General features: G+C 37.6%; 1 protein-coding gene across 5 annotated transcripts in view; it reads right to left on the bottom strand.

Moving 5' to 3' along the window:
• The window catches only part of tdrd9 (tudor domain containing 9), a 116,916-nt gene that overhangs the window by 33,248 nt on the left and 66,747 nt on the right, over positions 1-16,921 (bottom strand). For 4 of the 5 annotated variants that reach the window (XM_061895204.1, XM_061895207.1, XM_061895205.1 and 1 more), the window contains one exon: positions 4,178-4,300. The exons of the other annotated variant lie outside the window; for it this stretch is intronic. In XM_061895204.1, coding sequence (XP_061751188.1) covers positions 4,178-4,300 — 123 coding nt within the window. The remainder of the gene's footprint in view (positions 1-4,177; positions 4,301-16,921) is intronic. 5 annotated transcript variants of the gene reach the window in all.

Genomic DNA, 16,921 nt, shown 5'->3' with positions numbered 1-16,921 from the left:
GAGAAACTTGCTCTTTTTTGTTACAGTCTCAAGTTGCCTCTTTACTCATCAAGCTGGGAACAACAGCACACCACACTTACACCCTTCACAATAATAGCGCGGTACTTCACATCCGGTGTAACTGCACTAACAAACTAAAGGTTACAAAATGTACCTTAATCTAGCATAATGTAGTGAAGTGTGAAGTGAATTATATTTATATAGCGCTTTTCTCTAGTTTTTCAAAGCGCTTTACATAGTGAAACCCAATATCAAAGTTACATTTTAAACCAGTGTGGGTGGCACTGGGAGCAGGTGGGTAAAGTGCCTTGCCCAAGGACACAACGGCAGTGACTAGAATGGCGGAAGCGGGAATCGAACCTGCAACCCTCAAGTTGCTGGCACGGCCACTCTACCAACCGAGCTATGCCGCCCCACATGTACCTAAAGCACTAATTGATACATTTACACAATTATTATGCTTTAACCTAAAATACAGGTCAAAATAGTCCAAACATGTATTGCACAGTAAATGAGTATTTTTTTCATTTTAACATTTTATCATTATTATTATTATTTATTTGACACAAAAAGTATGCACTCTGAGGATAAAATAGGTGTAAAATAAATAAAATCAGACAGTAAATACTGAATTTTATTGTTTTTTGTAGAGATGTCCGATAAAGGCTTTTTTGCCGATATCCGATATTCTGATATTGTCCAACTCTTAATTACCGATTCTGATATCAACCGATACCGATATATAGATTTGTGGAATTAACACATTATTATGCCTTAAAGAATGTAACAAGGTTTTCCAAAATAAATCAACTCAAGTTATGGAAAAAAATGCCAACATGGCACTGCCATATTCATTATTGAAGTCACAAAGTGCATTATTTTTTTTTAACATGCCTCAAAACAGCAGCTTGGAATTTGGGACATACTTTCCCTGAGAGAGCATGAGGAGGGGGGGGGGGGGGGGGAGTATATTGTAGCGTCCCGGAATAGTTAGTGCTGCAAGGGTTTTGGGTATTTGTTCTGTTGTGTTACGGTGCGGATGTTCTCCCAAAATGTGTTTGTCAGTCTTGTTTGGTGTGGGTTCACAGTGTGGCGCATGTTTATAACAGTGTTAAAGTTGTTTATTTGGCCACCCTCAGTGTGACCTGTAGGGCTGTTCACCAAGTAAGCCTTGCATTCACTTGTGTGTGTGAAAAGGCGTAGATATTATGTGATTTGGCCGGCACGCAAAGGCAGTGCCTTTAAGGCTTATTGGCGCTTTGTACTTCTCCCTACGTCCGTGTACCACTCCGTACAGCAGCGTTTTAAAAAGTCATAAATTTTACTTTCTGAAACCGGTAACGATAATTTTAGATATTACATTTTAAAGCATTTATCGGCCGATAATATCAGCAGTCCGATATTATCGGGCATCTCTAAATTTTTGTATTGCAATTGTTATTTAAATGTATTGTTATGGCTATTATTTTACTTGTTGTGGTTTATTTGTTACTAATTTATATTGTTGTTGTTTTTTTAAACTGTATTTAAAGTTGAGTGTTTCTGGTACAATCAATGCTCATGTTTTCAAACTACTGTATTGTATGAGGCATTCACATTAATTTATTCTGCAACAAAATTAATCTATTATTATTATTATTATTCCGCAGCGTTGTTCATCCACCTATAACTCCAATACCGTTTCCAATCCAATTGATCCTGTTCAAGTGTCAAAATGTTAAGCGCTCTAAGGACATGCAGGCTCGTCAACAAACATGCTCCCAAATAACCGGTTTCACAGTAATTTATAATTTTACAGTATTTTCACCCTTTTTAAAAACTTTTGCCTTCTCCTACATCTTTAAACTGATTTCAACCATTCCACCATCAAAATATTCATATTCATTCAGGACAATAAAATAGTTTATCCAAACCAAAAACATTTACCATTTTTCATGATTCTCCAAGATATTGGACAATACAAATGGTACTCAGCCCACCACTCTCACTGACGGTTGCCTTTTTTACCCACCCCGATAATAGCCTTGCAAGTTAAAAAATATTGGAAAATATGTTTGTTGTAGTAATACAACAAGTGCTTAGTCTGAAATTGGCAAAACAAAAAGAAAGAATACTTTCTCAGAAATGCATTCTGGGTAATGTCCCATTGACCTCAGATTAAACATTGGCAGCCACCTTTGTATTTCAAAACATTTTCTTTTTTAGGGATCATTGGCAATATGTTAATGTTAGTTTATTTAAGCATTTGTTGTAGCACATGGGCAGTCCGCCTTTCCCTCTTCTGCAGGAGCACTCAGCGGCTCCACTGTGAGCGCTTATGGACACGCTCCCACACACCCTGCGCAGACCGCGCCCACACGCCGCCGCAGCCGGCGGCAATCTTCAAACAGCATAGCTGGCAGTGATTACGGACAACAGTATAAAGAGCCTCGCCGCTAACTAATCGACGTCGGAACGTAGCCCTATTCGCAGTAAGCGTCACGTCTCTGACTTCCCACCAGTATTAACTCTATTAGCTTGTTTCCTTGTGTCCTGGTCTGTTCATCTTCGTCTCCCTTTTGTTCCCCAGTCTCGTGTCAACTTCCTTTTCCCCCTGGACCCGGATTGCCCTCCTGATATCGACACCCTGCTTGGACCTTGGACGCTCTCTCCTGCATCACGACCCCTTTTGGACATCGGACTTCCCTGCCTCTTTCCTATGGATTTGGACGCTCTCATTCAACACACTTAACACCCCTTAAGGCATCCTCATATGTTAATCCCAGCACATAGCTCACATTCAAACACATAGTAGCATACACACCCTAAGTATTCATCAATCATTGAATAAATATATATTGAGTTGTACTTCTGCTGTTGTGCCATTTCCTTCCACCCGTTTATAGACTTAACAGCATTATAACTTTTATTTAATTGTGCTTGTGTAACATACTTTATGTGAAGTTTCACATTGAAGTAATTTTGTGAAGGCAACAGTCCAGCAACGTGTGTGGTGCAGCATGTCATATTGGCTGATATATGTATTCAAGCACAAAATGGTATGATTGAGACTACGACTTTTTCCTCCCCTATCAATGTAAGTAATGGTTTAATTTTTTATTTCTCTGAATGCTAGCTAGTTTGGAAGTAAATGTGTCATACACAGAAGTACCATATTTTATTGTAAAAACATTTTTTCAATTTATCACAAAAATGACCTAAAAACGTACTGTTGCAGCATACAATTCTGGGTAATTAGATGCAATTTTTAACGGCTAAGTCACTCTAACATCCATAGCTGCTCTTCTTTTTGACAGAAGGGCATTTTGGCTGAGTGGGTAACATGTGCCTTTCACTCTACTGCGGTGGGTTTGAACCCCGGAAGGGATCAAAATATCTCTACATTTTTTTTTTTAAATAAATACAGACACATACATACATTTTATTGTAAAGAAAAATATTCATACCCGAAATTGAACAAAAAGGCACTACTGTCGCACACAGATCTATTTTGACCGAAGCGGCAAACTGCTCTAGTGTGGCTGTTTAATACAGTGGTTAGCATGATCAACTTTCACGGCCCTGGTTCAAATCTCTTACCGCCCGAAAGCATGGACTTACCCACGAGGGTTAATCTAGTAAATTAATTCAGGGATGCATACTTCCTTGGCTAGTTAGCAATCAGCCTTAATTCCAACTATTATAACATTCATTTCTAAATTCATAGTACTGTACATCGAAGTACAGTTTCCTATCATCAACATTCAAACTTTTCCTACAATCACAGTATTTCTGCTTTCAAACCATTTCACAGTTAAACCTTACACATTCCACTCACATTTAAACGAGCATTCTACAATATGCAAACCACTCCTACTGTTTATCAAAAACTCTTACAATCATCCTACATTCCTTCTGCATTTCAGTTTGACTAAAGCATTTGGGGCATTCACACCCAATTTCTACAGAAATTGTATTGTATTGTTATTGTACTGTAATCATAATATTTCAGCCGTAACAGTATATTTGGATCAAATGGTCAGTGATTAGATATTGTTACACAATGAAACACCCAAAGAATAAGAAATATGGATAATTGCAGAGCAATCCTTTAGACACATACTCAATTTACAGTACAGCCAAATAAAATGTGGTTAATTATCACAAGAGATGATATTTGCTATGTATATGCACGCACCTCATCAATAAAAATATGGGAGTACTCTGTGAGGGTCCTGGCGGACATCAGTTTTTCCAAAAGCACTCCTGTTGTCATATAGATCAGTCGGGTGTGTTCAGTTGCCATCTTTTCTAGCCCAACCTAAAATACAGATAAAGATGAACATGCAATGTGTGTGCATAATTTGGTGATATGACACAGGTGGCGATATTGTCATCGAACAACCAAAAAGATTTCTAATTTGAGCTTCAGTTTCCCCATCTTCTCGGTTCAGTCATTTTATTCAGCAAGTTATTGAACAATAAATCAGTGTCGATTATTCATTTAAACAGCAGAGGTATGTATGCAAACTACAATAGCATTTAGCATTTTGTAGAACAATTCAACAAACCGTTTAAAAGTTAACGCTATCTCAGAAACATAGATGGATGCTGAAAAAGGAATGAATTTTGACCTGGGGAGTTAGCCGTGTACATGATGAAGAACTTAAACGACTAAGTGGTAAAACATATGTCATTAGTTATAAGGTCTTAGAATGCGTAACCATTGAAATGTCATGAAAAAGGCAAAAACGTACTGATCAGTTAATATAGATCACCCAAGTCAAACATTGATACATTTGAGAACTGGATTGAGGCAACTTTTACTGAAAGCAGTCAAAAAATAACTGTGTGGAGACTTCAGCATTAACCTCTTGAAAACTAACAAACATAAGTCCATTGATGACTATATTGACACAATGTACTGCCAAGTTTATGTCCTAAAATCACAAGCCCAAGCAGAATCTCAGGACAGACCGCCACACTTATTGGTAATATTTTTAGTAATGATTTTGGTAATAATACAACAAGTGGTCTGTTAATATCCAACATCAGTGATCATCTACCAGTTTTCAAAATCAATGACAGAAACTACAAGAAGAAGTAATGACAAAGACATTTTAAAGAATATGTACAAAGAAAGTATGAGAGCTTTCAAAAATGATCAGAGAGATCAAAATTGTGACAATGTATACAGTGAAAACAAAGATGATGCATATGGTATTTTATTTTTAATACTTTTGAGATGCTTTATGACAAACCCTGTCCATTGAAACAACTTAGTAAGAAGCAAAAGAAAAACAATCAATGATGGATGACAAAAGGACTCAAAAATGCTTGCAACAAGAAGAATACATTAAATAGAACATTTATAACACAAAGATCTACAGAGGCAGAAAACAAGTACAAAACGTATAAGAACAAGCTAACTGGCATAATCCTAACACAGAGGGAATAATATTACAGTTATATTATATAGGTTACAATTATGTATTACAATTATTGGACCAGAACCGAAAGAATTTAAGACCAACATGGGGCATCCGAAATAGCATTATAAAAAATGGTGCCAAGAAGGATTAACCTAAAAACTTTGCAGATGGAAATGTAAAAAAAAAGGACAATATTAATGTGAATGTGAGTGTGAATGTTGTCTGTCTCGGTGTTGGCCCTGCGATGAGGTGGCAAACCTAAAAACTTCTAAGATGGAAATTTTAAAAAAAGGACAATATAAATGTGAATGTGAGTGTGAATGTTGTCTGTCTCGGTGTTGGCCCTGCGATGAGGTGGCAACTTGTCAAGGGTGTACCCCGCCTTCAGCCCGAATGCAGTTCAGATAGGCTCCAGGACCCCCCGTGACACGAAAGGGACAAGCGGTATGGATAATGGATGGATGGATGGACAATATAAATGAAGTAGTTGACCACTTCAATAAATACTTTGTCAACATTGAACCAAATGTGAAGGAAAAGATTCAAGCTCCAGAGTCGGATGAGGAATTGAATGACACTTAAGACAGAAACCCCAAGTCTATGTTCCTTGAAGGAGTGACAAGAGGAAATAATCAATATTGTGAGAAAATGTAAATCTAAGACCTCAACTGATTGTAACGGAAATGATATGACAAAAAAGTTTATTGAAGAGATTTCGGAACCCTTAACCCAACCAATCATTTCAAACAGGCAAATTCCCAGATAAAATGAAAATATCAAAAGTCGTACCAATTTATAATAGAGGTGACAAACACCAGTCTACAAGCCACGCTGTGAAGCCACACCAAACAAAAATGACAAACACATTTCGGGAGAACATCCTCACAGTAACACAACAAACACAACACAACAAATACCCAGAATCCTTTGCATCCATGACATACTGACTATATTATACACCCCGCTAGCAGCAAATCCCCCCACCCCCCTGTTTTTCTACTACAACAATTTTCTAAAATTATTGAAAAACTGAAAAACTGTTTAACAGCAGATTGGACACATTCATAAATACAGACATGCACCTGGGGATAGTTTGACAGCAACATTAAATTGGCCCTAGTATGTGAATGTGAGTGAGAATGTCTATCTGTGTTGGCCCTGCAATGAGGTGGCGACTTGTCCAGGGTGTACACCGTCTTCCGCCCGAATGCAGCTGAGATAGGCTCCAGCACCCCCTGTGACCCCAAAAGGGACAAGCGGTAGAAATGGATGGATGGACAAATCAAACACTCACAGATAACCAATATGGATACAGAGCCAACATTAATGACATGAATCGAAAAAACGGAAGAGATTACCAAAGCAATAGATAGCTGTTGCAGTGTTTATAGATTTAACAAAAGCACTTGACACAATCAATCACAATATTTTAATAAAGAAATTACAACGGTATGGCATCAGAGAATTGGTCTTGAACCGGGTAAGAAGCTACTTAACCAACTGGAAGCGATACGTGAAGATAGGCGAACACACCTCTACACAGCTGAAAATATCTTGTGGGGTAACTTAGGGATCAAAACTGTTTAATCTTTATATAAACAATATTTGTAAAGTTACAAAGGACCTAAAGTACTGTAAGTATTATTTGTAGATGATACAACTGTGTTTTGTCCAGGGGAGAACACACAGAAGCCAATACAAATAACAGACGAAATGGACAAATTAGAAAGATGGTTTGACAAAAACTAAATCTGAGTAAAACTAAAATAATGCTATTTGGTAATAGTAGAAGGGTAAGTCAAACACAAATACAAATAGACAGAGTATATATTGAAAGCATAAAAGAAAACTATTTTTGTGTATAATAATAGATATAATGAACTGAAAACCTCATGTAAAAAATCCACAACAAAGTAGCAAGAAACACATATGTTCTGGACCAAAAATCACTTAATATTAACTTCTGCTCACTAGTGCTAACATATCCGAAATAATTGTGAATAAATATAGGGAAACAACTATAAATGTGCGCTTCATTCACTAACAATGTTACGAAAAAGATCAATTACAATAATACATAATGTTGGATATAGAAAGCATACAAATCCTTTATTTATTGAATCAAAAATATAAAAAATTAAACGATTTGGTGCATTTGCAAACAGCTCAAATTATGTACAAAGCAAACTTTAACCTGCTACCTAATGTATAACAATTCTCAAAAAAAGAGAAATATAACCTTAGAGGAAAATGTAATTTAAAGCATTTGTATGCGTGTACAACACCTTTAACATGTCCGTATGCGGGATTAAATTATGGAATGGATTAAGCAAAAAAAAAAAAAAATCAAACAAAGCACCAATATGATTCAGTTTGAGACTGTTCAAACTACAAACGTTCACAAAGTACAAAGAAGAACAGTTATAATGAACATCTTGAACATTCTTTTTTTTGAGATAATGATTATTTAATATCTGTCAACCTACCTATGGCATATTATTAATTTACTCACTGTTCTGCAGAGGTGGATAGTAACGCGCTACATTTACTCCGTTACATTTACTTGAGTAACTTTCGGGATAAATTGTACTTTTACGAGTAGTTTTTATGCAACATACTTTTACTTGAGTATATTTACAGAGAAGAAACGCTACTTTTACTCCGGTCCATTTATCTACATTCAGCTCGCTACTCGCTACTTTTTTTTTATCGATCTATTAATGTTTGTTTTGGTTAATGACAGCTTCAAAGTAGAATCTATGCATGCCTGCTTTTCACCAATGACATGCAGTCACTGGTGACGTTGGACCAATCAAACAGAGCCAGGCGGTCACATGACCTGATTTACACAAGTTGAAAAACGTATTGGGGTGTTACCCTTTAGTGGTCAATTGTACGGAATATGTACAGTACTGCGCAAATAATAAAAGTTTCAATCAATCAATAAAAAGTGTAAAGGAAAAAAGGCACTTTTTATTTCAACCGTACTTCCCGTCAAAAGCCTAAAGACTGATCGCACAGTTCTTGTCTTCACAATAAAAGTGCCGCTCCATCGCACCTGCGTTAACAAAATAAGAGTCTCCGAAAGCCAGCGCAAACAAGCTATCAAACTACGGAGTTTGCCGCCAATGTATTTCTTGTAAAGTGTATAAAAACGAATATGGAAGCTGGAAAAAATAAGATGCAAAAAAAAACAACTTTCATGTGGTATTAGACAGAAAAGAGGAACTTTTTTCTCCTCCATTTGAAAACGTGGACGTCTGAGTCCAATCATTGCAAGTCATCAGAATCAGGTAATACACTAATTTATATTCTTGTCTTCATGAAAGATAGGAATCTATATGTTAAACATGCATATATATTCATTAAAACACCTTCAACATGTGAACAAAAACGGCAAAATAAATAAATATAAATTATATACTGTATATATAAATGTATGTATGTGTATATATATATATATATATATATATATATATATAATTTGTGTGTGTATAAATGATGTGTGTGTATGTATGATATGTGTGTGTATAAATGATATGTGTGTGTATGTATATGTATATATGAGGTAGATCACCTCGACTTGGTCATTTACTAGGTAATTGATAAACGTTGAAAAACGTATTGGGGTGTTACCATTTAGTGGTCAATTGTACGGAATATGTACTGTACTGTACAATCTACTAATACAAGTTTTAATCAATCAATCAAATCAATGAATGCCTACTGAGGCTATGGTGCTGTTAAGTTATTGTGGCTCAATGTGCCATTTTTTTAAAAAAAATTTTAATGTACTGTTATTTAATATATATTATTGTTTTAGTTGCTTAAGAGATATTCCTGGCTCTGAATTTGCTCATTGCTATTTTTATGTTTTTTGCATTATTTGTTGCCGTAATCTGGTTACTCATCAGTTACTCAGTACGTGAGTAGTTTTTTCACAACATAGTTTTTACTTTTACTCAAGTAAATATTTGGGTGACTACTCCTTACTTTTACTTGAGTAATAAATCTCGAAAGTAACGGTACTCTTACTTGAGTACAATTTCTGGCTACTCTACCCACCTCTGCTGTTCTGTTACAAACAGAAGACAAGGAATTGGAATAAGATTGCTCTGATTGGAAAAGGGGGAGGATTAAATAAGCTCTGCTTCTTCCTACCACTTTTCGGACGTGCTGTACTGAAACAACTGGAAATATGTTATGCATTACATTGGAGAGTATGCACGTTCAAAATAAACAAACTGAACTGAAAAAGAAGGAGCTTATTGACTAGAGCGTCGGACTACTATGGCAAAATCGCGCAAAGCATTTAGGGTAAATTGTTACCGTGTACCTAAATTGGCCCTAGTGTGTGAATGTGAGTGTGAATGTTGTCTGTCTATCTGTGTTGGCCCTGCGATGAGGTGGCGACTTGTCCAGGGTGTACCCCGCCTTCCGCCCGATTGTAGCTGAGATAGGCACAAGCGCCCCCTGCGACCCCAAAGGGAATAAGCGGTAAAAAAAATGGATGGATGGATAGATGGATGTTACCGTGTACTACGATGAGGTGGCGACTTGTCCAGGTTGTACCCCGCTTTCCACCCGATTGTAGCTGAGATAGGCATCAGCGCCCCCCGTGACCCCCAAAGGGAATAAGCGGAAAAAAATGGTTGGATGGATGTTACCATGTACGGAGGTATCCACTGACATCACAATTGGAGTAAATTCCAAACAACTCGTTTGAAGGAAGTATGATAAAACGGCAAGACTGTTTTAAAAATATCTCCACCCTGCCTCCGTGGTTTGATTTAAAGTTTTGTGCAGATCCCAAAAACAGGTGACAATAGGTAAGAAAACATGGTTTTGCATAATAGGTCCCCCTTTGAAAAAAAAAAAAAAAAGTACTTTTGTCAAGACACTACAATTACAACACTGGAGCCACATGGACTCTACCTTTGTACTTTGCAATAAGTTATTTCTTATATTCAATAGTGTTTCTCACCTTCTTTATCAAAGTTCTGGCAATATCTGCAACTTATATTGAGATATTGTGGAGCTGATTCAAACACATGGAAAAACATTTCTGCTCTGATAAACAAACTGATGTGCGCACACACACAAGAGAACCACAGATGAAATACACAAAGTGCTCGTGACTTGAATACATCCATTGCTGAAGGGAAATACTTGGATAAGAGATTTCAAATCACTGAGTGCATGACTTGAACAAAAGACAACATGGGATGGAGAAAAACTCCTTAAGGCAAAGTGTAATGCATTGAAGAAGTCCACAAATTGAATTTAATGAATGCCTCAAGATTTGCAATGTTCCATGACGCCATTTACCTTTGTATACCAAAAGTTCCATAGCGGTCCTGTCTCAGCTCATGAGGAATACTCTCAAATGATTTAATATTTACATCCCAGTTAAAGTGCTGTACATGAAATCATATTTAAATTAGGGCAGTCAATGTTAACAATCAAATTTTTTTGGGGGGACGCGCAAATATTAATCACGTACAGTGGGAAAATATGTTCTAGTTTATGTTGAGCTACAAGCTGGAACAAGTAGCGAGCATAAATGCACAAAGAAAAGAGTATGTTGAATGGCAGGTTCAGCTCTAAAGCACAAACAGGTTGCTCTCCTGACAACACCAAAGCCAATTCCATTAATGGACGCTGTTAGTCAAAGTAATTGTGTTGACAAAAAATGGTCTTAATTTGTCAACAACCTATTTACCTCTGACTAAAATAGGACCATAAATCAAAACAAATGCATGTTGACTTAAACAAAAATGTTGATAGAGAAAATATCTAATCATATTTAATTTTATCTTTAATCACTGTTGCACACGGCAGAGGGACAGAGGATAAATCACAAAGGCGATCCAATCAGAACTAGTCTTTATAAGGCACAGTGTTTTGAGTTTTCTCTGGGAAAATCACACTGAATTGCTTCACATCTCAATACAAGGTATTCTACACCTGGAAAAAAGAAGACATGGACGCACATCACCTTAGTCGCAGTAGACAACTAGACATGTAAACTCTGTGGCTTGAATTTCTCTGGTAAAAAAAAATACCATAGACCAAGAGTAGGCCAAGTGCAGCCTGTCAGTTTTCAGTGCGCCCTGCGACAAATCCTAAGTTTAACAAGAAGATTTGCCCGTGACGTGTTTATGGTCTAATTTTAGTCCACTGTGAATTGAATTGGCCTGATTTTTCTGCCTTCTTATGGTTAAAGACAGAATTAGTGGTCAATGACTGAGTTTTATTTGGAAGGGAAATATGTTTGCCTGCCGTTTAGCCGCTTGATATTTCTGATTGATTACAACATTTTAAAGAGGTTGAAAGGGAAGTAAAAAGGTAGGAGTCAAATTGTCACATACTCTTAATATTCAACAGTTTATACTTCATATAGCATTGTCATCAGGATCTGATGTGGAGGGCAGGGTGGGGGTGTTAAAGTTGGAGCACTTGAAGTTATGTGTTGTTCAGTCCGTTACAGCTTGCTTTAATCAGTGCAAAATGAAGTGTTATTTTCGTAAAAATTATTGTTGCGTCAAAATCAACGCTCTGCTGTGTCGCGAGAAAAAAAGTTTCGTAATGTGTGTATTTGTATTTGTGTGAGTGCCTGTGTGTGCATGCATCCATATAACAAAGTATTGGCTATTGCCCTCAAAAATGTCGCTTTACCGCAGATTGTACTGTATTCTTACATATTTCACAAACTTTCCTCTTCAGTTTGGTATGAAATTGATAATCAGACTTAAAGCATTGTGATTGCAAATTACGTGTAAAAACAACTGTGCAAACGAGATCACATATCACTGACAACACATAGTTGTAATAAAAAACAACTGAAGTTAGTGTAGTCATTTTGATACCAAATTTATTTACATGCTATTTAATTACTTTACACATACATTTAATATCTATATAAGTACACTAACCACATAACTGTATAAACATTGGATATACATTGTGTGTGTGTGTGTGTGTGTGTGTATTAGAGATGCACGGATAGGCAATTATATCATCCGCAACCGCATCACCAAGGTTGTCAGCCACCCGCCGTTCACCCGAACCAACATTTTATCAGAACCGCAACCGCCCGCCCGTTGAAACACATCAGCGGTCGGCCACCTTTACCGCTCACAGAGCTATTTAAATCTGTTTCACAGAGTAAAGAAGACAATGGGAGCCGCTAACGTTCTCGCAAATATCCAATGGTGTTCATCCTGATGACAAAAATAAGGGGGTGCTGTGAAGCCATTGCCTTTGACACCTTCAACAACATGTACAAACAGATTGTTAGTCCGGCAACATGTGTGCAGGTTCCGCAATCACACATACAAGATTGAAAGGCATACTGGGTGATACAGAGTACATTGATGGTTGTGATATAAAACTATTTTAACACTCTTCCTAATATGTGCCACGCTGTGAAGCCACACCAAACAGGAATGACAAACACATTTTAGGAGAACATCCTCACCTTAACACAACATAAACGCAACACAACAAATACCCAGAATCCTTTGCATCCATGACAATTCCTGACTATATTTTACACCACCGCGCCCCCAACCCCGCCTACCTTACCGACGCTGGGGGGGGGGGGGGGATTTGCTGCTAGCGGGGTGTATAATATTGTCAGGAAGTGTCATGGATGCAAAGGATTCAGGGTATTTGTTGTGTTGCGTTTATGTTGTGTTACTGTGAGGATGTTCTCCCAAAATGTGTTTGTCATTCTTGTTTTGTGTGGCTTCACAGTGTGGCGCATATTACTAAGTGTGTTAAAATTGTTTAAATCACAACCATTAGTGTACTCTGTGTCACCCAGTATGGCTTGCAGTCGTGTGCGTGTGTCTGACAGACAATATGTTGCTGGACTGACAAGCAGATCGTACCTGCTGTAGAAGGCGACAAGCCAATGGCTTCAAAGCACGCCCTAATACTTATTAACTGGGTGACTGCCGGCAGTCATTGTAGAGAATGTTTGTGTCTCCTATTGTCTTCTTCGCTTTGTGACACGGGTCCTAAATGGCTCTTTGAATGGTAAAGGATACCGATCCCTGAACCATGTATAACAAATATTTCCGAATGGTTCAACCGCCACCCGCCCGAATCTAATTAAAATCTATTTTTTCGTCATGTCACCCGCCCGACCCGCGGTTTATCCGCGGACTCTGTGGATGAGACCGCAAACCGCGCATCTCTAGTGTGTGTGTGTGTATATATATATATATATATATATATATATATATATATATATACACAGTGGGGCAAAAAAGTATTTAGTCAGCCACCGATTGTGCAAGTTCTCCCACTTAAAATGATGACAGAGGTCTGTAATTTTCATCATAGGTACACTTCAACTGTGAGAGACAGAGTGTGATAAAAAAAAATCCAAGAATTCACATTGTAGGAATTTTTAAGAATTTTTTTGTAAATTACGGTGGAAAATAAGTATTTGGTCAACCATTCAAAGCTCTCACTGATGGAAGGAGGTTTTGGCTCAAAATATTACGATACATGGCCCCATTCATTCTTTCCTTAACACCGATCAGTCGTCCTGTCACCTTAACAGAAAAACAGCCCCAAAGCATGATGTTTCCACCCCCATGCTTCACAGTAGGTATGGTGTTATTGGGATGCAACTCAGTATTCTTCTTCCTCCAAACACAACGAGTTGAGTTTATACCAAATTGGATACATGGATGATACAGCAGAGGATTGGGAGAATGTCATGTGGTCAGATGAAACCAATATAGAACTTTTTGGTATAAACTCAACTCCTCGTGTTTGGAGGAAGAAGAATACTGAGTTGCATCCCAATAACACCACACCTACTGTGAAGCAGGGGGGTGGAAACATCAGGCTTTGGGGCTGTTTTTCTGCTAAGGGGACAAGACGATTGATCCGTGTTAAGGAAAGAATGAATGGGGCCATGTATCATGAGATTTTGAGCCAAAACCGCCTACCATCAGTGAGAGCTTTGAATGGTTGACCAAATACTTATTTTCCACCATAATTTACAAATAAATTCTTTAAAATTCCTAAAATGTGAATTCCAGGATTTTTTTCACATTCTGTCTCTCACAGTTGAAGTGTAGCTTCCTGTTCATGAGAAAGGACGCAAAAGAAAAAGGCTCCGCTTTTGCTACCGGAGTTTTTGTTTATTCTGAAGATTTTGACCACTGATTTGCGATCACAGCCACAGGAGAGTAACCTGGCATCCTTGACCTCATTTTGGTCAGTTGTGAGGCACTGATACGCTGAAATAAGGCAAGTTGGATGAGACGTTTGCCTCAAGCCATCGGCGCCTTACCGCAGCTCAAAGCGGTTGCCAAGCAACCAAAAACTACGGCGAGTTTACAGCTGTTTTAAAGTGCTTCCAACGTCGCAGTGTTATAAGTTGACAGACTAACACATCAAATTGATCTGTGAACAACACAAGGTACGCATTGTTGGAACAACTAAGTTAAACGTGCTGCAAGTTGCTAAAGTAACTGCCGTTTAAGACACAAGAGGCACTGACGTCATCGATCTGCCGCTATGCCAAAAGCTAAAGCCCGAAACCTTCGGTGTCAGCCGACAAAGGACACAACTGGGACCAAGATTTGAGACTGGACACAGGACATGATGGGGAACAAGGAGTACTACTAAAAATACTCCTTGAAATGAAAGAAGAAATTAAAGAAATAAAAAAAGATCAGAAAAAAGCAATGGAAGAACACAAACAAGATGTGAAAAGTCTGTAGCAAAATATTGAAGGTCTGCAAACTCGTATCATCACCAGAAAAAAATGAAGTCTCTGATATGTGCCAACAATTGAAGACCTTTCAAGAAGATATGCGCCAACAAATGAAGACCCTTCAAGAAGAAAACTACATGCTGTGGAATATCATAGATGAAATGGAGCAGGCTAAACGAATTAATGATATCATCGTGACAGGGCACCAAATTAAACCAAGATCCTATGCGAAAGCTGCGAATAATGAAGGTGAACCAGATGAAATGGATCTTGTCTCGGCAGAACAGCAAGTGGTCAACTTCCTGCAATCAAAAGGAAATTGAAATCGACATTAATACCATCGAAACATGCATCCCACTGAACAGAAGAGACAACAACGCCACTCCAGTCGTGCTCGTGAAATTCGTAAACAGAAAATCTAAAATGGCATTGCTTAGACAGGGAAAGAAGCTGAAGGGAACAAATGTGTACATGAATGAGCATCTCACTAAACGTAATGCTGGAATCGCCAAGAAAGCACGCGACTTGAGAAAGCAGGGAAAAATCCAGGGAACTTGGAGCGCCAACTGTAAAATCTACATCAAGCTGAATGGAGGTCCAGAAGCAAGAGTAATTGTTGTCAATGATATCATAGACCTGGACAAATTTTAAGTTTACACAGCTTCCACAACAACGATGATAATGGACTCTGACAGAAAACAAGCACCTAAATTCAACATCAACACTACTACACTGCAAGGGACGACTAAAAAAGAAGACTTAGATTCAGGACTGCATCCATCTACACTTATAGAGATTATTGAAACGACATCAAAGATTGTTGAGCAAGGAAATATGGAACTACAAAACTTCTGCAACAAAGAGCACAAAAACCAGAATTTGGATAACGATATAGATCCAGGTACACATTTTTTTTCCCACATTAGTAATAATTGTTTTTATTACACAGATGAGCAATCATCAACGAACCCTTCAAAGTGATCGCCATCACAGAAACATGGATTGATGATAAAAAAGGAGTAGATTTTGATCTGGAAGGATATGAACTAAACTATATTAACGGAACCAACAAAAATGGAGGAGGAGTAGCTGTGTATGTGATGAAGAACCTGAACTACAAAGTGGTAAAAAACATGTCATTTGCTATAGATAATATCTTAGAATGTATTACCATTGAAACATGTCAGGAAAATAGCAAAAACATAGTAATTAGTTGTATATACCGATCACCTAAGTCAAGTATAGAAACATTTGAAGAATGGATCAATGCAACTTACATGGACAATGGTAAAAAAATAATTTTCTTATGCGGTGACTTTAATATTGACTTATTGAACCCTAACAAGCAAAAGTTTATTGTACAGCGTCAGTTTATATCCTAAAATCACAAAGCCAAGCAGAATCACAGGACACTGTGCCACGCTTATTGATAATATTTTTACTAATGATTTTGATAATAACACAACAAGTGGTTTACTTATAACCAACGTTAGTGATCATCTGCTAGTTTTTACAATATATGATGGAAACTGCAAAAAGAACACGGAAGACAAAAGGACATTTCAAAGACTGCGCACAGAGAACACGATGATTGCTTTCAAAATGGAGGTACAAAAGCAAGATTGGGACAATGTGTACAATGAAGAAGAGGTTGATGAAGCATACGAACATTTCTTAAACAAGTTCATAATACTTTATGACAAACATTGTCCATGGAGACAACTCAGTAGTAAACAGAGAAAGAATAATCAACCATGGATGACAAAAG

Source organism: Nerophis ophidion, linkage group LG03, assembly GCF_033978795.1.
Source record: "Nerophis ophidion isolate RoL-2023_Sa linkage group LG03, RoL_Noph_v1.0, whole genome shotgun sequence".
NCBI lineage: Eukaryota > Metazoa > Chordata > Actinopteri > Syngnathiformes > Syngnathidae > Nerophis > Nerophis ophidion.
Note: the sequence above shows the minus strand (reverse complement) of the source record. Positions and strands in the feature narration are given on the sequence as shown.